Below are 25,456 nucleotides of genomic sequence, written 5' to 3' on the forward strand. Positions count from 1 at the left end.
TCCTCTCATTAAGACACACTGGTTCACTTACTTCATTTGTCTCTGTTCTGAATACAAAATAGACAGCATTTCTGTATTACCAGACATAAATTTAAAGCCATCTAAAAACATAACCTAATAGATACACATTGTACTTATATAATGACAAAATGTTATGGTACCTCATAAATCAAATGCTTGAGTGACTAAAATTTTCAGTATACCAAACAAAAAAGGTATTTCTCATCCATGGACTTGGACAATGGTGTGGGGACTGACCGTAGGGGCAGGGGTTGGGCTGAGCAGAGGAGGACAAAGGAGGAAAAATTGGGACAACTATAACAGCATAAATAAGAATTTAAAAAGTAATAAAAAATTTTAAAAAGCAAAAATATTATCTTATGATGCATATTTCTGCTAAAATGTTTCATATTTCATAACAATACTTTTTAACACATATTTCAAGAATTATGGGACACTTGACTTAGAGAAGCCACTCACTTCTATGAGTCGATCTCCGGCCTTAAGCCGGCCGTCTTGGATGGCAGCCCCTCTGGGGAGGATGTTTTTCACATAAATTGGAGCTGAGCCACCTATTGTTACATCTCTGGAAGTGATGCTGAATCCCAAACCTTCTGTACCTAAGTATATAGCAGGAAAAAAATAAATAAAATGAGATGTCTTGAAGTTTACAGGCATAGTATACATAAAGGATCTGTTATTATTCTTTATACCAATATTCCCTGACATTTTGTAACTTTCCTACATTTCTTCTAATGCTTTAAAAGTTGTAACAGATTTTTCAAAATAGACCAAATTCTGAAAGGTTTAAATGGTTTACATAGCAAAATTCATTGTTTTACAAAGCAATTGTAATCTGCCTAAAAACTGGTGAAAGATAATATACAGATACACAAATATAGATACTAAAGTTTTTAAATTGGTCTAAACGTTTGATTATGAAAATAAACTTAACTTCTCTATGACAAAAAGACAAAACAAAAAACTTCTGTTAAAACCCACAGTACCTCAAATAGCAAATATTTTTGTGGAATAATGGTATCCAAATTTGACAGGTAGGAAGTGAAAGGGAAGAGAAATGTTCAGGGAGATGAAAAAAATTAATAAAGAAAAAGTTTTCTAGAGATAGATAACAGAATCTCCCCAAATTATAATTAGCACACAATTTACTAATGGGATAAAACCTATTATATTTGCCTACTTCTCTTCTAACTCACCTAAATCTGACCATGACCAAAAAAAAAAAAAGGCAAAATACCTAGTGAAGAGCCCATCACAGATCATAGCCACCAAGTCTAAGAATCATCGTATCATATTTAAAGGTACTGAACTTAATGAGGTATTTAAAACACTGAGCTGGTTTGCATTTTTCAAATGCTAAGTTCTTTGTCAGCTTTCTTGACAGATACTCGTACAAGCTCAGTAAAGTGTAGAAAAAGAATATATGTCACTGAACCGACACACAATAGGCCAAAATGAGCCAAGAAAAAATGGGAAGATAATTTCCAATGTATCAGAGAATTTTTATAGCATGTCTACTAATGATTAATTTCTATTAAAGCTTTTTAAAATGGCACTTAAGATACAATAGGTTCCATTTAGGTTAAAATGGTATTAGGACAAATATTTGCTCATTACAGGATGAATAAAAAGATGTATAGAGGTGCAAAATGCATAGAACTTATTCATTTGATGCAGCCATCAAATGAATACTATGCTAAACACAAAACTATAAGCAAGAGCACATGTTCTACAAGTAAACAAACATATATGGGCAAATAAATATAAATGAAAAATTGTGTTAAAGAAGAAACAAAGTAGAAGTGAAGAAAATAATAATTATAGCTATAAATATTTTCAGTTCAAACAAAACATTCTTTTGCTGCAAATATGAAGTCACTTAAATATGCCTGGACTGTTAATTTTTTAAGTCTTCTGTGAAGACTTGAATGATATATGAAATTTTCCTAATTATTCTGCTGGGACTTTTCCATATGTCTCTGTGCTTTCATGAAACTCTAATGACTTTTAATAACATTTATTAAGAAAGAATTCTAAATTATCCTCCTTTTACAATATTAATTTGTATCAACTACAAAGACTGACTGAATCTTAATACTACTAAAATTTCAACAATAACCCTTAAACATGTAAGCTAAAAGTTCAGGCAATGACCTTTAAAAGAAAGATACATAGATATCAAATTTCATTTAGCAAAGCCAACTAAATATTTTCCACTGACTGATAAAAATTACTGATCTTTTCCTCTCACTTTATTAAAAAGCTAATTTCTATAAAAGAGTAGGGCATTTGAGAATCCCAAAATGGCAATAAATATCACAAAATCATAACTATGGAAGCAACTACATAGGGGCTATGCTATTGACATAGTTTCAAAATTATGCCTAAGAATCATTATAATGATGACTTCTCTCTCTTTATATAATTTTTTAATTCACCAATTTTAGAGAGAAAGGATGAGAGACAGAGAGAAAAACATCTATTTGTAGTGCCACCTATTTATGCATTTACCACTCACTACTTGGTTCTTCTATGTGCCCTGATCAGGGATGAAACCTGCAACCTTGGCATATCTGGATGATGCTCTAACCAACCAAGCCTCTCTTTTTCAAGTCCTTGAAATTGACCTCAGTTCTGTCAAAGCATGTTGAGTCACTTTGAACTGAATTTAAAATTTAACATCGTCATGTCCTATGTTTTTGATGTACTTCATTAAAAATGTTAAATGTAACATAATTGGTAAAAACATTACCCGTTAACTATAATGAAAGATTGTTCAATTCTCATACAATCACTATTTAATAACTGTATTTAGTACTAACCAAAGACAATCAACAGTCTTCACTGTTATTTATAGTAAACTATTTTTATGTAAAATATTTGTTATTGGCAGGAATACACAAGCAATTTCTGCCTTTTGTCATACATTCTTACAGTTAGTAAATTATAATCAAGATAGATCTGTGAAGCTCTATAACATTTAGATTACTCAATATCAGGAGAATGTTTTAAAGAAAATCATTGGTTGTAATTTTCTTATTTTAATTGAGCATATTCTTTCTAAATTAGCTAGTATAAAATATAATCATATCTTTTAAAATGCTATTAAAATAAAAGTTTATTTTAAAATTATTCTTTTAATGGCAAATAAAAATTCACTATTTAAAAAGTTCATGTTATAAGTTGCTAAAATAGAATGGTGTCAAAAACTGCAATTAACTGAATAAATATGCCTATCTTAGTGTAAAAAGGCAAAGATATTTATGAACTAGTATCTTTATGACAATGGTCAAGTAAAATATTTCTTCTTTGTTGAGAGATCCCAAGCAGAATTTTATCTTTTATACAACTCTATTTGTGCTGCTGGATAAGTTTTTGCTTAAAAACTAGGGCCTGTCATTTGAGTAGAGACAAAGAAAGAAAGAGGATCTGCTATTTCTTGTTTAGGAATTAACAGAGCTAAAAGGGGTTTATGCTGATACGACTGTGTGTGTGTAAGAGGTTTCAAAAGTGGAGTAAAGCTGTCAGTTCCTGATCATGTCAACCAAGTATTTGGAGCTTAAAAAACCAGTAACCAGAAATATGGCATTTGTGGTTCACGTAAAGTTCAACAAAAGAACATTATTTGGAAAGGAAATAGGAATCTCAAAGTTTACAAGCTTGTAAACCCTACACCAAATGGAAAGAAAAATGATCTAAATGTCAAGCTATGGAATGTGCTAGTAGGAAACTAGTACCAGAAGCAGCCAGGGGACATGAGGAAATCAGTCAACCTCTCTTGGGTTCATTTCCATCTAACTGCAGAAACTGGCTGAAGTCATAAAAAAAGAAATATTTGTATAATGACACCATTTTGAAAGATACAATTTAAAAACAGATCAAAATGATCAGCTAAAACAGATGATGGATAGCAAAAAGTGTATCTCAATGCCTGGAGAGGACAGCGACTGGAAATCAGAAAACCAAGTGTAGCATCTGCTCTGAGTCATGGGGGAGGCCAAAATGTGACAGTGTGCTGCTTCCCGTACACAAGGATCCATGGCCTAGAGGGCAGGGACACTTAAAGAAATAAGCTGATATAAAGTATATGTAATAAAGGGTTAGCAAGGTCAATGATTAATTCCCCCGTCACCTTAAGAAAGGGAGGCAATGTTATATTCTGGAACAATGGCCTAGCTTCTCCTCATTCTACGGGCCACTGACAATGTCAAAGGAACTGTCACCAAAATGGTGAGGTTGACATGGAGGACCTCTCCAAAGTCCTCATCAGGTGGGGTGATCAAAACAGTCAAACTCTTACTCTTGAGTTTGAATGTGACATCCTGAAATCATTTCCCTTCACTTAAAAATTTTGCTGCAGTAGTAATTGCTACCTTCTTCACATAAATTTATGTTTTAAAGCCTTAATGTCCAAACATTTGAATTTTTATGTAGCAAAATGAATCAGAAAAGCATAAAAATACATTTTAAATACTTTTTTTTTTTTAGTCATATCACTTCTTTCACATAAAGGGATAAAACTTTGATGCTTTGGTTTAGCTGGTGGAGTTTTAGAATAAAACCCATCAAACAAAGATAAGATAGGTTTTACCTTTCTTAAGCTGGATATTCAGCCTCTTGCCTATTTTTTTGGTGTTATAACCACTGCTTACACTTGTACTAAACACACTTTGTGGTGCTGGGGCTGGAGCTGCCGGTGGTTTTCCTGAGGGCTGTGAGCTCTGAGGTAGTCGTGGGTGCGAGTCCATCTGCTCAGCCTGGGGGGTCAGTTTGGGCACTCTCTGTAGTGCCTGAAGCCCTGCATTGTTCACACTCCTGTTATCAATATACTGGCTGTCAGGGCTGAAGCGGCTTGAATAGTAATTGTTCTTCTCACTTTGGGAGAGTTGTTCATATTGCTCTTTATTTGCTGCAGGCACCACGTGGAACCAAATGATAGGTGTGCGCATGGCTTGGCGAAACATATGTTGTGCTCTAGGTTTGAGAAATGAATAGAAAATTAGCAAATTAAGACTGGCAGATTAGAAGATATTATGAACTTAATTAAGTATACTAATTAAGCAACAAGAAATGACACACTTTGTTAAAACTGAAAAACAACATTCTGATATCCCATTTATCAATCAAGTTTGCAAGCTCTGATAGAAACATAGCTGTTTCTCCAAACATAAATTTCTTATTCTCTAAGCAAAAATAACAGAATTACTACTATGGGTAAAATACTGTGCTCTGAACTATAAATAATTAAATAATAGTTTTAAGTACAATGATGATATTATAATTTCAATATTAACAGAAATTAAATATAATCACCTCTCTACATCACCCAATACCGCTTTTAAAAATCATAAAATATTTCTTTACAGGGGACCCATTTGAGTTTTTAAGGAAATAGTTAGAAATATACAGAAAAAAAATAGAAAGCACATTATGTATCTGCAAAATTAATTCACGTCTGTGTGTGCAAATATCCTAAGAACACCAGTACAGCCTCCATGACAAAGAATGTTAGGTGTTGCTGGCCTGGTGCTACTCCATGTCAGCCTGGGAAGCTGCTCTGTCTCATGCTGGTTCCCCAAACCTTATGATTTCTGTTCACTCTTGTCTTGTTTAATTTTTTTTAAAGATTTTATTTAGTTTTGGAGGCAGAAAAGGGAGGAAGAGAGAGAGAGAGAACAACGTTGTCAATGTGAGAGAGAAACATCAATCAGTTGCCTCTCATACTGGAGACTGAACCTGCAACCCAGACGTGTGCTCTGACCAAGAATAAAAGTGGCAACCTTTCATTTTGCAGGATGACATCCAACTGAACCACACCAGTCAGGGCTTGCCTTGCTTTATAAGAACCGGATAACTTTATCTTTTTAATTGCGTAAGGACACCTAAATCGGGATAAGGAAAATCTAAGCAGACCATAACACTGATTCAAAGAAGCTTTGTCTGCTTATTTGTACTGAGACATTATGTGAGACAAAGCAGAAAATGTGAGTTAAAATATAATACAAATAGTACCCTGGTGAATTTTCCAAAAGGTGAGGAAGTAGCAAAATTGAAAAGCCTAAATTGGGCCCCTAATATTTTAAAAAGGACACCACTAGTCAGAGGGCATTTTACAATACAGTCTAATGGTAGTAACTACCCAGAGTTTGATTAAATGTTTAAAAGCTACATAATGATAGAAAATACTCCTCTCCAGGACAAAGACAGAGACCACAGACATGTTGGGGAAAGCATTTCAACCACTGCTCTCCATCATGCCTACAGGAGGATGGTCATCAGTGCAACCAGCATGCACTTACTGTTCAAATCTTCGGTTTCGGAGGTCGCCGTCATTAATCCTGACGATGCAATCATTCTCATGAAAGAGGTTTTCTTGTTCAGCTTTCCCACCTTTCTCCAATCGTTTCACTAATAACCCCAGGGTTCTGGAACAGTAAGAATGCAAATCATTACACATGCATTATTTCTACAGTGTGCAATGCCCCACTGCTTTAATGCTATGCAGTATTTATAAAGACTTCCTAATACAGGGGTATATTAAATTGCTACTTATACATTTTAAAAATAATGTAACAGAAAAACTAAAACAGTATAAATGGTGTGTAAAAGGAATCCTTTCAAATAATGCAACAAATCATTTCTGGCTTGTCAGTATTATGTTTCTGAAACAAACCATATACTTTTCTGTATGCTGAAAAATGCTTTCACACAGAGCTCACCTGATGGTTTGGTGGCTATTACAGTGTGGGACGAGCCTGTACCTGTGCACAGGTCTGGCAGGTTTCTGCCTTCAGCTAGTTGGTACACGGCTGATGGCAACCTTCATCTTACCAGGGAAGAAAAGGTGAGGAGAAAAGACTACCTCAGCACAATGTACATTTGAGAAGCAAAATAGGAAAGATTTGAAAATAGAAAAGGCACCATTCTTGGCATCTGAATTTGATAGTGCCTAATATTCTGAATTTCAGAACTTGTTTCATCTCCCTAAAGTAAGTACTTTGTTGCCATTATTCCCATTTTAAGAAAACTAGAAGAAAACCAATAACAAATTCAAATAATGCCATACATTCATCTCTTTAACTATACTCAAACGTCAGACTGAAAGAAAAGCCTGAATGAATGTGTAGAGACCAATATGGAGGAGAGAAAAATAAAAATTACTAGCATACTTGGTCTAGAACACTATTTGACTGACAGGAAGGACATTATACATCTCTCAGAACAAACACCAAAAACTTTCTATGATCACAGTATAAAGAATGGGAATCTTTCCCAAGTTCTAATGCTGTGATTTACTGGATCGTTAGTACATATTTTGTATCACAATCATGCTGAAATTTTTATGAGCTTATTTTGGCCTGTCCAAAGTTTGTATTCCCTTTAATAATCCTAACATTTAGAGAAAAAAATGTCCATATTGATACTATAATTTAGAAACTTGCATAAATTAAAGTTGAAGACACAATCATTTACAGTAGCCTATAAATATTTTCCTTTGCAGTACCCTATATATGCTTTCTAGTAGACATATACCCAAAGAGTTTTTTCTTTTACAGTAATGTTATCTGTTCTGTGGCCATGTATCTGACTCTTCTCTTATTGTTACTGATAGACACACCTTATCTCTACTATTGCTCGGTAAGCTCCTGGAAGATAGAGAAGATGGGATTCAACAATATACGCTCAAGCACTTAGCTAGTAGGAGGTTCTTGATAAATGACAATGGGATGAATGGATAACTGAGTGTAGCTAAGGCAAATTACTCTCATTTCTAATTAGCTTTCTGCAAAATAGAATACAAGTGAAATGCAATTGGGACTCAGATCCTTTTTTTCATGGAGCTGCCGTTTATACCAAACACACAATTGAATGGACATAAACTGAACTGCAACAATGGTCCTTTTTCACTTACACTGCCATTTAATATTGTTTCTTTCATGAATGTTTACAGACCAGTCATTTAATTTCATTCTAATGTTCATTATTAAATATAATAAGGAGGTATTTTGTTTTACTAGGGCTAAGGCTACCAACTTGCAAGAATAATAAGAGAATATAATATTTAAATTGCCTTTTGTAATTTTCCCATTTCAGGATTACCATCTACTAGTGTAAGAATCTAAAAAATTTTGTGACTGATGAAAACAATAGTGTGTAAGTGATTTTTAGTTACTTACTGCCATATGTTAGAACTAAATAAATATAAGAATTCTTTGAGCTCAAGGTAAGAATAACATATACTGACACAGCTGCATGAGCAGGTTAACTGTCTGAGTCTGGATTTGGAAGAAAGAAATTTCTTAATAGGTCACACCAATAATGCCAGTGCTGTTAAATGTCACCATGCCCACAATCTCCCTCCCTATGCTTCTCTATTGTTTCTATGCACAACTGAACAGTGACCTATCAGGGGAATCGAATTAAGATATATCTATGATTCTGTTGAATGAAACAAAATAATTTGAGAAAACAAATTAAGTCACAGTTACTGATAATAGTGGAATAAGCAGAAGCCACTTTACTATAAAAGAAAAAGACGACTGAGCCACTCACAGGCACCTGGGACATAACCACACATGTGCTGCCACACCAGTGCTATCAGCGGCTAAGACAGGCCAGGACCACCCTTGTAAAAGTGCCTGCACACAGTCCCTGCAGGACAAATGCATGCTGCCAGGAGTCACTCAGTTACTTTTTATAATTGGTGGAATCATAGTTACAACTCTTCTGCAACCTAAAGTGAGTAATAATTATGTTTTTATGTATTCTGAAATATTTTGTGTATTCTAAAGAATCCACAGAATGTCTTTAGAAAAAAAATAGACTATCTTTAATAGAAATTACTTAGCAGTTAACTAACACTGCTCATTTAAATTTATAAATTTATCCCTGATAGCAGTATTTATGACAGTTAATATAACTTAGAAATCTGAAATTTAACCCTACAAGAGGCACCAATATTTTTCAGAGAATTACTTTACTTTTTAAATTTACCTTTCCTTCCTAGAAATCACTCTAGAGTGATGATCCAAAGTTTAAAAACAACAACAAAAAAATGACATGCTACATTTACTGAATGAATGGCTTATCTTTCTGAATAAGCCCTCGTAAATGGCCAAATGCATCAATCATCCTAACATAGTAAAAAATGCTACAAATCACAAATAAATAAACTATCACACTTATATAAAATATAACACAGGCTTATTAAATGTGGCTTTTAGAATCCAACGTTGTTAAAATAGTCACAAAAATCTCAGAATCCTATTTCTCAGCACTAGGTGGGGGATGGGGGTGGAGAGGGGAAGAAGAGGAAGAATTTCACCCTGAGTGACAGGGCAAGTGATCAGGGAATCAATGAACAGATTGAATTAAGAGGTTAGTAGCCTGCTGATTTCTAAGTACATGACCACACTATTAGAATCATTCTCTCAAAAAGAATGGATTAATTTAAAAGAAAAGTAGAATAATCTGCAAAATTATCTCATTTGCTTCACTAGGTGAAAATGATTACAAAAGGAATAGGAATGGACTATCAAAAAAACTTCACAAGAAAATTGAACTGATAACAGCTGGACTGGGAATGAAAAGTACCCTCTGAAGGGAAATCAACAGGAAGTAATAACAGATTCTTTCATCTTCCTGGAAGATGTGTGTGCAAGCAGACATAGTTCCATACCTCCCACATTAATTTTAAAGGCATCTCAAACAGTATACATAATTAAGAACAATTAAGGTTAGTATTTTACAAATTCAACCCGCAACCAGAACTTGTTCTGAAGTCATAAAGAGCTGACTACCTACGGTGCTGTGGTCCCTTGTCACACTTTTAGGAGAGAATAATTGAAGCTACTGAACCTCAAAACATTTCAGCAAGTCAATGTGCTAGAATACACAATAGTTTTTCACCTTGGCAAGTACCAGAATTCCTTATTAGAAGCAACCATTTTCCATCAGAAGAAACCACTCCGTAACAATAATAGATAGATGATAGATAGATAGATAGATAGATAGATAGATAGATAGATAGATAGATAGATAGAAAATAGATAGATAGCAGGGCAGAGGGAAAAGAGGAGCTGGGTGAGCTCTGCTGGGGGAAACAGCCCAGGATCAGAACCCGCCACCCTGGTGGGCTGTACTGTCGTGCACAGGGGAGAAGACTTGGTGCACTGACTACTGCAGCCCAGCAGACCTGAGAGGATGTGTCCCAGGGATTTTGAGGTATGTGGAACACAATCTCCCTGACCCCACCCCCATGAGTCTAATGTAAACCTGCCATGGCAGGTATGCTTTTTGAGCAAACAAATAATTTTTCTTGTAAATCTGAAACATCTCAAACATACTGCTATTCTACTGTTTCCTATACCTTTTTCAAAATTGGAAATGGAGGTAGGAATACTGTACCCACCATGTACAAATCTCACTTCTGAGTAACTTTCCTAAAAAATGCAAATACACATACTTATTTTAAGCCTTTCCTCATGCCTTCTGAATCATGTTTCTTACAAAAAAGAAACTGCCAAAATAGGAATATAAGGATAGACTCACAGAAACCAAGCCACTGAAATACTACATATTTGCACGTGATTTTGGATGCATAATTAGAAATTTAACCTCTTAGATTATATTAAGGAGTGTACCACTATGTTTTTACAAGGTTCATTAGCCTAATTATACACTTAATTGAAACAAACTTAGTCACACATGTTAACATTTTCAATTCTAAATATAAAGTACAACCAATGATAAAACTGAAAATAAATAACAAATGTTTTAATGACATCTAAATTGGCTAAGCAAGTCTGAGTTTTGCTTTGATAATAGAGATTTCCACAACTGCCATCCAGCTGTATGAAAATGATTACAATTCATCTTGATAAAAACTGACACAGTATAAAAACCTCAACTGATGTGAAGTCAGAGGAGAGCTAGATGGAGTGGACCCCGTCAACCAGACCTTCTCACCTCACTGAATACGAAACATGAGGGGTTCGCAATGACCTATGGCTTATCCCTGAGACCCACAGCCACAGACTCAGGCAACACGACCAGAAAAAAATTTAAAGGAATTCCAGGTTAAAATAAAATCTTGATTTTTTTAAAGCTTTAATGGCTAAGATGAAACAAACCAAAAAAAAGTAAACAAAAATAATGACTTTCTTTAGATTAGGGCAGAAATGACAGGCATCATACTACTAGATTTAAAGAAGCAAAATAAACTTTTCTCTTCAGAACATGTTCATTTATTATGGTCCTTTATTGGGACAAGCAAGTCTGCAGCTGAAATGTACAGGTGAAAGCTTTCAGACAAAAGAGAACTGACTGAGTAAAGATAAATTGTTTTTTACTAAAGTGGGCAAATAAGTTAAAATTGAGTGCTCAAAGTTCAAGAGCATATGTCTTCCTTTTAAAGGTAATATTAAATTTTAAAACTCTACAGTGAAATGAAACATACAAACCTCAAATAAAGCTTTTCTTAACACCTGAGCTAGTACCATAAAACCCAAATTGGCTGTATTATTTATTAACATACGCATCCAACTAACTAAGCAAGTGTGTACTGGAATCCTCAAATTTATGATGTAACAGTAAAACCTCATATCAAAGTCATGAATAGAAAAGAAAATTGATAATTTTCTGCTATTAAATACACTAATCAGAACCTACATAGGCAACCAGACCGCAAAGCAGTAAGAAGGAGATTTTAAGGTACATTCAGGAAGATAAAAGGAAGATGAAAACCATCCTTTTTCTTTTTAAATTAAATTTACTGGGGTGATAATGGTGAATAAGATTATATGTTTCAAGTGTACAATTCTATGATATATCTGATAGACGTGTCAAATATATGGTGATGGAAGAAGATTGATGTTTGGTTGTGAATTAGAAAAATACCACTCTTATTAGCTGCCACTGCCAAGTACTACGCTAAATGTGTTGTATATATATTTTATAATTACATGTATGTTCTTGTTTAAACCACACAAAGTGAGAGGAGTCTCTTATCCCTCATACGTTAAGACTGAGGATGAGTGAGGCTAATGTGCCCAGGCCACACTTACTAAAAAGACAGAGCCCAGCTCCATCCAAAGGTATCTCTGGCCTCAAAATGTGGGCTGTTCTTAGCAATCCTTCTGCCAGTAACATGAAAACTTAGCATGTGATTAGGTCACTAACTGACTGACACACAGAAGTAATGTATTTCCTAACTAGAAATTCTGGAAAAAAAAAAAGAAAAAAGAAACATTTGATGTGCTATAGAGAGCAAAAACTAATGAAGTATAGGTTAGATGAACTAAGAGTTGTAACTAACAATGACTATGAGCATTGAAATCTTAGGAGGGGATGCCAAGTTCAGATTTTGACTCAATACTTAAGTAAATGAGTATGGACTTCTTAAAGACCTTCCAAAAATATTTACTACCTACTTTTGTAGACAGGCTAGTTAAAAACTTTACAAAAACTTTAGTTTTTATTTGAGAGGAAAATTATTCAACATACACATCTGACACAGGAAGCAAACATGTATATTTCAATCATTTTCTATATTAATCTGATAACACGAATACCTATTTTCCAATAAGGTCGCTTTTATTTCAACTCAAATCTTGAATATTATAAAATATTCTTTCAGGTATGTGATTTTTTTCAGCTAGGATGATGGAATTTATAGTCAGTAATGGAAAAAATCAGTCAAGGGAGAAAAGTCATGAAAAATCAATGTAATACAGAAATTTAAAAAGTTTGGTGTTGACCTTTAACCTATCAAATTGAAGATAAATGGTTGAAATCATTCAGGATAAAAATTAATCAGACAAATCAAATGATGTACAGCCGTAAAAGATAAGTTAAGAAGTAATTAATAAGACGTTTGCCAGCATGAGCGGGCAGGCAGCTAGAAACTCGTAGAGCCATATGCACACACACACCCCCCTTACTGAGGGCTAGTTCCTATTTAAAGACTAGATTTTTCCTTAAATCTCATGATTTGCAATCAGATATTAGGAAAAAGAGTTCTGTGAGTATATATTACTAACCAGAAAATGTTAACTGAAGTTGTTTTTCCTACTTCCTTTCCTCCTGGAAATTCTTCAGCATTAGGGTGGGGGGAGTGTTGGTGGGAAATAAAATGTGGCTACAATAAAGAAACTTTCTTATTAACCAGTAAGTGGATATAAAGTTTTGGACTCTTTCCCAACCCCCAATAACATGAATACAAAAAAAGGGATGAAATTTTAGATATGAATAATACTAGAATGTAAACTCCATGATGGCAGACATTTTTATTTGTTTGGTTCTCTAAAGTGGAGCTGGCAAATTACAGCCCATCAGCCAAAATTAGGCCTACCACTTTTTTTATAAATGAAGCTTTATGGAAACAGAGCCATGCTCATTTGGTCACATGTTGTGTGTGGTTGGGTTCATGCTACAAGGTTAGGATTTAGCACTTGCAGTAGAAACAAGGCAGCCCATGCTGCCAGAAACACTGGCCACCTTACCCTTAGAGAGAGTTTGCTCACCCCTGACAGAGTGTGACTAGATCAAGAATGGTGCTGGTAGATTCTAGATCTTTTTAAAATGCGCTTAATAAAATAAAACATATAATTACTATCTGCATAGAAAAAGTACAGGGCGGCAGGTTTAACTTTAAAGAAGAATATATAAATGGGAAATGTCCATTATAGGTAAGACCAAGAGAAGCTGACTATACTTTAAGAATAATGTGCTTCAGCCATACTTGTTATCACAGAGGTAAAGATTTAGATGATCTCCACTTTAGATAAGCTCCACTGTGGGTTCTAAGTAGAGAAATAAATGGCTACTGAAAAATAATACAATCATATTTCTTGAAAAACGTCAATAATTTCTCCATTATTTACTGATTTCAGTCTCACAGCCGTTCACAAAGTGCTTTCTAACAACCTCTCCAGTTCCACTGCTGCACTAAGGTTTTGCATAGCACCCAGTATTCAATAGTCCTACTTCCTCTGAATCCCTCTGGCACAGGCACAGAGAGTTCTTTTGACATACAGCATAGATCTCATATATATATTTCTCATTCTGAATCTAAGTCCCTTTAAACTAAATATAAAATCTTATAATTTCATAAGCCCAGCCCCTATTTTTAGGATACTACTTTATAACCTGTTTTTAAATGTTTAGTGTTAGAATGCATCATAATAATTTTTCCTATGTGATTCAAAAGCCTCAGAAAAACCCTTAACTATCAAGGCAGGCTCTGCCCTTATTATTTATTTCTAATATAGCAAGGCAGTGTTCACTCATTCTTTTATGGAGCAATACCTATGGGTCAAGTCACACAAGTATTGGGTTGGCCAAAAAGTCTGTTTAATTTTCCATAAAATAAGAGACACATTTTTCACTTTCACTAATAACTTTATGGATTTGGGCATTCTGAATATGAAGGCTATCCCCCACATGGTATAACACTGATTATTCTCAATTAACATCTCCGTTTGATCATCCAGCAAGAAAGCTCCAGCACAAAACTTCGCAAGCCACTTTTGACACTATTGGTCACAGAACCTTCTCCATACACTGCATAAAGCCCCTTTTTTTTTCATTTCAGTTGTATTTTTACCTTTCTTGAAATAATAAAGCATAATATGCTGAAAATGTTGCTTATTTTCCCCCGTCTTCAATATTAAAATGGCTACAAAAAATTCACCAATTTAGATTTTTTTTAAATGTGTGCCAATATGATAGCTGTCATAATACAATGTAACAAAATTGTTTCAAATGACATTGAAGACAACTAAGCACTACTAGAGCCATATTACAGAAAAAAAAACAAACTAACTTTTTGGCAACCCATTATAAAAAAATACAAAATCCATGGAGTTTCTGCTCTAGGAAATGGCAATTACTTACTTTCTGCAAGTAGTAACACTTGTGATTTAAGTAAGAAAGTTATGTTGGACATTTAAATCAAAATGAAATGAAATTATATGTATGAAGTGCAACTCGATTTCAAGGTAATAAAACTGAATAAAGAGTTCTGTATAGGGACAAATAAACTTTATTTTTGAGTAACATACAAGATGCTAGCTAAAGAGAAATCTCATCAAAGGGAAGACATGCATTCTTTCTATTTATCTATTTGTCCCCATTTCTGCAGATATGAAGCAGAGGTTGGGGGTGAGTAACCACATGCCAATCATCACTGATGCCCCACTCAAGGAACACCACCCAACCTACTCTAGAAAACAGCCTTTTTAAGTAGGCCCAGCAAATATTTTACAAAAAAAAACCCCTTCATTATACCTCAGCTCGTAATTAGACCTAAGTGGCTTTAAAATTTTCTCTACCACTGACTTCACATTTTTCCTATTTTCCTGAGTTATATTTGATATTCAAGATGTTCTGCATTGTGTTGCTTTATTTATGATTCATAATTCCCATCTGCATTTCCCTAAGACTTGCTGACTTTGAAATCTAAACCAGAAAGCAACACTGACATATGTGTTACTCTTACAAAACTGTAGGCAGACGTCAGATACACTGCAGGGTCAGTTACAATCAATGCAATAAAGTGAATACCCTAATAGAAAGCGAGCCATACAAATTTTTGTTTCCCGTATGAAAGTTATGTTTTCACTGAACTGTATGCAGTCTAGTTAGTATGCAATAGTATTAATTCTTAAAATGTACATAAATTAAAAATACTTTACCATTATAAATGCTAATATTCATCTGAGCCTTCAGCAAGTCATAACCTTTTTGTGGGTAGAGAGGCTTACCTTCAATTTGTAAGAAAGACAGCATCCATAAAGCTCAATAAAACAAAGTGCAACGAATAGAGGTATACAGTAAGTCCTCACTTAACATCATTAGTAAGTTCCTGGAACTATGTTGAAAACAACGTATAACACAACCAATTTCACCACAGGCTAACTGATATAAATATGTGTTAAGTTTCCACCACATCTCATCATTATAACTAAACAATGTTAAATGAAACAATGTTATCCAAGGACCTGATATATGCCTGTAATTACTTTGAGATGGCCCAAGTAGGATTGGAATTTTGTAAAAGGAAAGTTATTATTGGAAATTTCAATTACATCTCATAAATATGCATTTTTGTATTCCCACTAAGATATATGTGCAATTTCTTCACAAGTTCCACTAAATTTTACTTTCTGCTTTAATGCTTGCCTAACTTGTGCTTGCAGCCACCATGGAGTGCATGTAGTTCCCTTTCTAAGCTATCATCACATTTAAGCTACTCTTCCCCCACCAGCCAGCTTCAGTTACCTAATTCTGACAACACTTCATCAGCTCACAGAGTAGCTATGATATGACTTTATCAACATTTATCACATAATTACAGCGTGATTTCTTGGCTATCGCTCCATCTTGACTGTAAGTTCCTGGACAAAGACTAAGTCCTGTTCATCTTTGTTACCAAGCACCTAACAAAGGCACTACCACAGGCTAAAGGCTGGGAAAGGGATCTAACTAAATGAGAAGCACCCACTTGTAGCCATTTCCCAAGACAAGGGAGAAGGTAGCTTCTGGCACCTGAAGATTAGCATCTCTGGTTCTGTAATGTCTACAGTTCTGAGCAGCCTGCCTGGGCTTCTCTCCCACTGTCAACCTACCTCTGAAGAACCATCACCTACCACGACCATGTGGAAGCTTAAAAATGTAACACGAGCATTGGGAAAAAATTAGCTCTGTTTCCCAATATGAAAACGGGTGATGCCTACAAAGGGTTAATAAAGAATCTGACTTTATTAATCTCTTTGTCCTTACAGAGGAAAGCTGCTGGAGGTTTTCTTCATTGAGTGTTAGATCAACAGGAGTTAAAAGTGACTTAGCTGAAAAATAATTTCTAGTTCTGCAAAGGGATACTTGCCTACTTACATGTGTTCTGTATATCAAAGTAAACACCATGGTAACCAGTAACTGTGGTAGATTTTGTGAAATGCTTTCAATGAGTCAGTTTAGAGTAGGTTTATTGTTCTATCTTATTCCCCTTTGGCTTTAGGATCTTCATCAATTTATTTTATCCCAATAATGTTCACACTGACGTAGGAAATGTGTAATAAAGACAGAAAAGAACATGTTTGTAATCGAAATACTAGTTCGAAGTGGGTACATAAACAATTAAGTCTCATTTGTGATGAGTTGTATATTGTAGTTATATATTGTAGTCCACAGGCAGTTAAAGACATTAGTCTTTATCTATGCATTAACCTTTATCTATTAATCCATGTATTTTATCTCATTTTTCTACTTATCATATAAGTAAAAAAATTTAACTTTTGAGAACATTTAAAATTATATTTTTAAATTTTTTTAATTTTTTAATTTAATCTTTATTGTATATTTATTATATTTTTAAAGGAAATAAAGTCAAGAGGGATTCTGAAAACAACTAAGCTTGTTTAACTGAAAGTTCTTTGAAGAAATTTCAATGCTTCACCAGAGTTTAAAATTTTAAAAAGAGAAGGGAAAAAGTGAAAGCAGCTACAACTCTAAATACAACATCACCTCCAAATTCAAGGTGAATTTCACATGTTACACAACACCAACATCCAAACCTTGCAGTCCAGCAGAATTCTAGGTACATCAAAGTTTCAGCATCCAGACACCCAAAAAGTAGATGCTTTACCAAAGAGATGGAGTCTGCACTTGGCCACAGGTAGGAAGACACACCAGGAAGGGAGTACACTGATTCAAATACTCATCTAAAAATCTAAATAGATAATTTAATCACATGCTTGTCACTGATATTGCATCTGCCTTTCACAACACATGGTGCTTGTAACTCCAGGACCAGAGTACAAACCATTCTAAGTTCTCAGTCACTGTTCTAAGGCAACTTTTCAGTGTCCCCTCTCCCAGTGTAAATAAAGTTAAAATAAAAATGTTAACAAAGTGATAACAATAAAATAAAAGCATTCCAAATATGAAGCCATACAGTTCATAAACATGTTTCACCACATAGTCATTAGATGGGTAAACAAAAGATGACGAGATAAAACTACAAGCCAACTGCGCGCAGCTGACATGCTGGGGAGGCTGCCATGCACGTCACCGTCCACAGCATAAGCCACCGCTCACTTGCTGCAAAGTGGATTTATAATGCGTCTTTCAGTGTATTAAATATTAAAACAAAACCCGATTCTTTCACAGAAGAAAAGCAGCACAATGACAGAAACTTACAGACCATTTTAAGTTTTAAGGACGTATGGTCTATAAAGTAATTAAGTCATATTAACGAATGATACAAAACGCTGACATTTGAACGCAGAGACTGAAGAGAAGGAGCTACAGGTCACAGGGTAGGAAATAGATCTATAGCTTGTTCAACTTTTTAAAATGTCAAATGTAATCATAAACATCTTATAAAATTAAAGAGCTGAACAAGAAAATAATTCTAAATGAATCATTACGTATGACACCCAGATAATTTTTTTCCAGAAAATTGCTTTAATCTCTCTCCCTTAACTTTGCAAATTCAACTGGAGTTCTAACTCAAACATCTATCATCAAAGTAAAATGTCTGCAAGGATGTAATGAACAATAAAATTATTAGTATAATTTGAATGCTCGATTTCTTCATCAGTGTAAGTGCTTTCTGTGATTATGATGTATACGTATGAATGAAGTGGCATTTCCCCCAAATGAAAATGTTTCCATTAAGCATATGCTAAATCAACACCACTCTGTATCTGAGCTTAAATGAAGATAAAACACTCCACATTATGATTCAATTAAAAACCTCCGCAATACGTTACCTGCCGCCTCGAGCACTGAAAGGCACTACATGGATTCCCAGAGGCCCTCCGTCGTTGGGGACGTGAACGAGCTTTACCATGTCACTGTGAGACAATGATGAATGAGGGAGCATGAACATGGACTGTAAACAAACCAAACTCAAACAGAACAAAACAAAAACACAACAGACACACAAACAACAAAAGAAAACAAAATAAAATCCCCACCAAGCACACATGCGTGTACATATACGTTCTGGAATATAAGCGTGGTGATGAAGGCAACAGTAAACACTACATACCTGAACACTAGTCTGATGGCATGGGGGGAGAGCAATCATCAGAAATAACTACATTAAAAATGACACAGAACCATTTCTCTCAGACTACACTCTTTTGTGTGATACAAGCACACATTTTGCAAGTCAAATCTCTAGGCTTCCACTGAAATTTTTCCATCTCAATATCTACTTCAAGGACAACGAGGATTAACTGAATAAAAGTGTTGCAGCTACAGAGCATGTTATAATTTACAAAGAGCTACTAAATATGTCACATCATTGACCCTTCCAATAATCGAATAAGGTCCAAGTTTTGCCCCTATAAACAGGTGACAGTGCAGACATGACTCAGCATCCTGACTTCCCACCATCCACACAATGTAAAGTCACCATTTCTTAAACCACTGCATGCACAGGTTATGAAATTCCTTTCTCAAAGCCAATAGATTTCCACTAAAACCCAAATCTTTTTCATAAAAGTGTTTGCAAATGAACTTTAAAGTTAAAGCTATTTATATAGAGTAACATGAATTTACTTCTATAATATAACTAAAGTACTTTACTATTAATGTAATAAGCCCAAGGTTAATAAAAATTGGTGTAAATTAGAGAATGTAAGTATTCTAAACCATTAAATGAGATTTCACTTTCTCTGTAGATGTGTGTGTGTGTGTGTGTGCGCGTGTGTGTGTGTGTTGCATAGATATATAAATGGTATTCTACCTAACAATCAATATTTGGAAATAGTATTAGTTAATTAGATATTTAGTTTAAGCAACCCAGGCAACCATAAATGATTAGCAATGGATTTGACAAAGGTCACAATATAGTTTTTATATAATGAAAAATGCCAATTCTTCAACTTGCTAAATAAAATTCAAAAGTTATCCTATATACTATGAATGTCCCAGTTACAGAAGGACTAAAGAAAATTAAAGATAGGAATACCACACAATTCAAAACAAAATTGAAAATATGAGCACAGATGTAATCACATAAACTATTTAGGACAAAATTAAAATTTTGCCATATTAAAGTAATAGTATTTAAATGGATTTTTTCATATTTTGTAGAATTTTATAACATCCTAATTTAGATGCTATTAATACCATTTACATATTTGTAATGACTAGGCTGTCAACTGAATAGTATGGCTACTTTAATAATTACATTTATGATACATTCTTCCTTTTCCTCCTTTTGAACTATGACATGGCAAGTATTTCTTAAAAGAAAACACTTAGAGAGCACTGGTTACTCTGTATCCAAACATAATCTGATTCCAGTGCCTGGTCTCACTGAGGAAGTTCTTAGAGCCTTCCCCTGGAAGATCAAAAGAAGACAGCCTTAACAGTTCAAATGTTAATACCTAGATCCCTTAACTTGTACCCAAAGTCAAAGATAAAATTTAGAATACTGCCCTCCCTAAAAACCCCCTCCCATTTAAAAATGCCAATATTTAAGATAACCATACAGTTTGGATAATAAAGTCTTACTTTATGCTTTTATACTTAAATTCATGTTCAAGGTCCCTAACCTATAACCTATAATTTTTCAAATATCTTGAGATTCTATTTTTTCAAATCAAATGGCTAATGTTTATATACTACCAACTAATTTTTCAGGTAAAATAAGCATACGTACAATTTTTTTTAATTTAGCAAATTTAGAGAGCAAACAAATGACCAAAATACTGACATACAATCTGAAAACAGTTACAGTGTTTTAAACATGACAAATATTTTCAATCAAATGCTATTTTGTATTATAACGTAATAGTATTTGGCAAGGCATGAAACAGAACAGGTATATGTGGATTTCCATGCTGTTCTTTTTACATTAAATAATTAACACAATACATGAAAGATGCTCTCTGAAAAACAAGCCAATGCAAGCCATGTTTTTAACTCAGCACAAACAGTCCACGCATGCCGTATGTTTTGGAACACTTGCTGCTGTCAGTAATGCTGCATGTATGCAACACATTTAGTTAAAGCCATCAGTAACTTACTCCAGAGAGAAGGTGGGTGTGTTCTCCAAACCACTGTCAGCATGTCCAACAGGTTCAACACGACTGCTGTCTTCTGCCCCATCCTCATCCTAGACAGTACAACAGAAAGAGAAGTGCACTCTGTGTTAGATTTCTTTCTATAATGTGGAAGAAAACTGGGTAAAAGTGGAGTCTAACAGACACTATGATCATGTTATTATTAGGTCTTTCCCTAGGGAAGATGACCTTTAATCATAAGATGGGTATCTGTATATGAAAAGTTGTGATTTAAAGCAACACAGTCGAGTTAGCACCCAAGAGTTGAACAAGATACCACAGTAATAAGAAAATATTAAAACTCCTACTTAATGTTACCTTTCTTATCATTTTACATCACTTTTTGGTGTATATTTTAGGAAGTACTTGCATGTTACTACAATGTTATATTAATATATATAACACTAAGGATGCATGCTTAAAAATTTTATTAATGTAAACAGTTGAGACCATTATAATTCTTAATGACTATCAAAATCTGCAAAATCATGTTTGTCAGTTCCTCAATCCCACTAACACAGCCTGACAAAATGAGTATGCAGTAAGTAAAATCTTTGACTCAAATCCTTCATCCTATGAAATTTCACATAAAGTCACTGTGAGCCAATTGACTCGAGTTATGAGCAAAGGCATTAAGATCTCAGTTATAAAGAACCACTTCAGTTTACTTCTGTTAGTGAAGGACCAAGTAAGGAGAAGGCACACACAGAGACATGGTCAACACCGACCTTTGAATCCTTCCTTCAACAAAGGCAGTATTTTGTAAAAATTATGTTATAACATGTGGTACAAACTTGGATCGGGAGAGTATGCTGGTACTCCAAAAGATGCCATGTGAAATAAATGTAATGATTTATAAAAACAAATGAAATGTCACCCAAGAATATACCTTACTTTATATTGGGCTGGCCAAAAAGTTCATTTGGTTTTTTCCAGTAAGATGGCTCTAGTAGCACTTAGTTGTCTTCATTCAAAACAATTCTGTTACACTGTATTGTAACAGTTTTGATATCACCATCCAGTAAAAAAAGAAGATCAAAATTGGTGAATTTTTATGTAGTCATTTTAATATTGAAGATGGAAGAAAATTAGCAACATTTTACTATATTATGCTTTATTATTTCAAGAAAAGTAAAAACACAACTGAAATGCAAAAGAGGATTTGTGCAGTGTATGGAGAAGGTGCTGGGACTGATCCAACATGTCAAAAGTGGTTTGCAAAGTTCTGTGCTAGAGATTTCTCCCTGAACAATGCTCCACAGTCAGGTAGACCAGCTGAAAGTGAAAGCTATCAAACTGAGGTGTTAACTGAGAACAGTCAATGTTATACCACCTAGGAAATAGCCAATATACTCAAAATATCCAAATCAATAAAGTCATTGGTAAAAATGAAAAATGTCTTTTATTTCATGGAAATAACTAAATGGACTTTTTAGCCAAACCTATACTTACTAGAAACTTGCATAAAACCCGATTATTTGTTGTGCTTCTCTGTACACAGAGCAATTTCACTGTAAAAATGCCTTTGGAATAAGAAAACACATTTAAAAATATTAACCACCAAATGCTGCATACAATCAAGTCAATGGCAGGAGGAAGAAAACACTATTGGTTACTGCTTGAGGAAATTGACAAAGAACAAAATAGATGTCAAGGGCTGCAAAGGGTCTAAGATTTTAACACCTGGAAGCTCCTAGGACAGCCTGCCATAGCTCTATGGATGCTAGCAGTAGAAATAAGATGCCTGGGTCAGAGTCAAAGGACAGCTTATTACAGCAACAGCATTAGTCAGGATATCATTCTTTTATGCACTCATTCCTCAAACTAAAGTTCTCACAAGGTGGAGTGAAGAGGGCCAGGGACAGTGGTGCACACAGAAGAAATTTGAGTTTACAGAATGCAAGTCTCTTACACAGACAGTAAGCCTGCTCATGGCTATGGAGTACCTCCTAGCTTCCACAGCTGTTTTCCGTACACACATCCTTGAAAGGGTAGTCTGGTACAAGAAGTATAGAAATGCATGAAAACTATGGGAGTTATCTGCCAACAAGAGAGTTCAACCTATGCACTGCCAAACAGCAGCACTGAGATATGATTACTAACAAACTAAACCTACGAATATCATTAAGGAATGACCTAAGATAATGTCTTCATTGTTATAAAGTAACTATCAATAACATTAAATCCTATTAGATAAAAGTTATAACTCCTTATCAAGGAAAAAAATATCTTTCAGTGTAGAACTCTATATTCAACTAAACAAAAAAAATCAAATGTGAAAGTTAAAAAAAAAATTGAGACATTCGAAGTCTTCACTTCCAATGGACCCTTTCATATAAAGCTATATTTAGATGTGCTCCAGCAAAATCCAGGAAATTCAATACAACAATGAACAGACATCTGTATTAATGTCAACAATAACATTTTTTAAATAACATAAAAAAAATAGTCAGAACCCAAGGAAAGTGCTAGAATACAGTGAAAGGACAACTCAGAGCAGCAGAAACTAGATCATATCAGATGGAGAGGTGTAGGCCATCAATTTCCATAAAAACAGTAATTAGTAATTGGTATTATATTTATGAACATTTGGGAAATACCTTGACAAATCTGATACAGAATGTGAAGAGGGTATTGGAAAAAGTAAAGGTATGTACAGAGAAAATAAAACAAATTTTTAAAAAGTCAAAGCAATTAGCTCCAGAAACAACAAAAGAAACTGTGTAAGAGAGGAAATTTAATCAGAGTGCCAACTTGGATACACAGTGAACAATTCTTACATATGGAAATTATGTGATACTGGCTACTGATTAACTTGGAGGATGGGAACACGGAAAGTCACAGTGGCATAGAAGGAAAATCTCTCATCTTTCATAATAACATGCAATAAATGTCATAAATGGTTTATTCAGACACATGGAAGTAAATACCAGAATAAACATCTGCATAAATTGAAATCTGTAGCCTCTGGGCAGAGGAATGGGAAGCCAAAAGAAGTTGACTGCTACTTTTTACTGATTTATTTTTATTCTGACTACATATTTGAAAATCCCAACAGGGATACAGATGGATCTACGGTCCAGATAAAAAAATCCAGATGCTCAAGACCCTCACAGGGGACCTGGAGTCATGTTTACTTCAAAGGATGTAAGTCAGGAAACCCAAACTGCCAACAAGACAGCAGCCGCTTTTGTCCGTGGGAGCAGCAGTCTGCACAGCTGAGCAAGAGCTTTGCTTGCGAGTCTCCCACTTGTCAGCTCAAGGCTGGGAAAGATACCACAGCAGCTGGTTATAAGCACTCACCTGGTTGACCAGCCCTTGCCTCACAGATGTAGTATTTCTTGTTAAAACACCATAGCCATAGCTGTTTGTCAGACATTAACAGTTTTTCAAGTCCAGATGCAATCACCAATTAGAGGTCACCTTTACCACACCAAGGTAGTTAATGGAAACTTTTATCAGGTTTCCAGAAAAAGGAAGCCAAAAGGTCATCGAAACTTCATTTCTCATCCAGAAGATGAGAAATCTTTCTTTCCAAGAAAGAGAGGGGCACAATAGTGTGAAAACATGGCTCACCTCCTTGCACAACCAGAGCAAAAGATTCCAACTAGAGTTCTGGCCAAGATGGAGGCGTAGGTAGAAACCCTTCACTTCCTTGCACAATCAAAAGGAGAGAACAACCAATCTAAAATCAATAAACAACCAGAAGTGCCAGAAAAATCAAACTGCATGGAACTCCAACAACCACGGAATTAAAGAAACAGTCAAACATAACAACCAGATCGGTAAGGCGGCCAATACAGAGAAACTGTGGTGAGGCAGCGGACCGTGGGGGCAGGGCTGGCTACAGCACAGAGGCAGGCTGCCTGAGAGGGGGTGAATTAAGGGGAAACTGAGACTCAGAGGTGGCTGTGGACTACGGCCATTGCCATGGTGGGAGAAACTCCCAGTCTCACTGGAGAGTCCATTGGAAAGAGCACTAGAGATGAGCAGGCAAGATGCACTGTTCCCTCTCTGGCCCCTCCCCCACAGGAAGCACAGCCACACAGCAAGGAGGTTTACCCTGCCTGGGTGAATACCAAAGGCCCCACACCCTTACTAGGGACACAGAGTCAAGAAATAGGGCCAAAATGAAAAAAACAGAGCAAAACCTCAGAAAGAGAACTAAGTGAAGAGGACACAGCCAACCTATCTGTTAGAGAAATTAAAGTCCTGTTAATCAAAAAGCTCACAAAACTGATTGATCTTGGTCAAAAAATGAAAGAACAAATAAATGAAAGATACCCAAAATGAAATAAAGCAAAATATTCAGGGAACCAACAGTGACAAGAAGGAAAACTAGGACTCAAAGCAAC

At 35.0% G+C, this 25,456-nt stretch overlaps 1 protein-coding gene across 16 annotated transcripts in view; it reads right to left on the bottom strand.

Moving 5' to 3' along the window:
• The window catches only part of PARD3 (par-3 family cell polarity regulator), a 686,648-nt gene that overhangs the window by 307,354 nt on the left and 353,838 nt on the right, over positions 1-25,456 (bottom strand). For all 16 annotated transcript variants that reach the window (XM_045819999.1, XM_045819993.1, XM_045819992.1 and 13 more), the window contains 5 exons: positions 21,066-21,154; positions 18,795-18,878; positions 6,321-6,446; positions 4,613-4,995; positions 481-620 (listed from right to left, as the gene is read on the bottom strand). In XM_045819999.1, coding sequence (XP_045675955.1) covers positions 481-620; positions 4,613-4,995; positions 6,321-6,446; positions 18,795-18,878; positions 21,066-21,154 — 822 coding nt within the window. The remainder of the gene's footprint in view (positions 1-480; positions 621-4,612; positions 4,996-6,320; positions 6,447-18,794; positions 18,879-21,065; positions 21,155-25,456) is intronic.

This window comes from Phyllostomus hastatus, unplaced genomic scaffold (assembly GCF_019186645.2).
Source record: "Phyllostomus hastatus isolate PE091 unplaced genomic scaffold, TTU_PhHast_1.1 phas_scaffold_39, whole genome shotgun sequence".
Taxonomy (NCBI): Eukaryota; Metazoa; Chordata; class Mammalia; order Chiroptera; family Phyllostomidae; genus Phyllostomus; species Phyllostomus hastatus.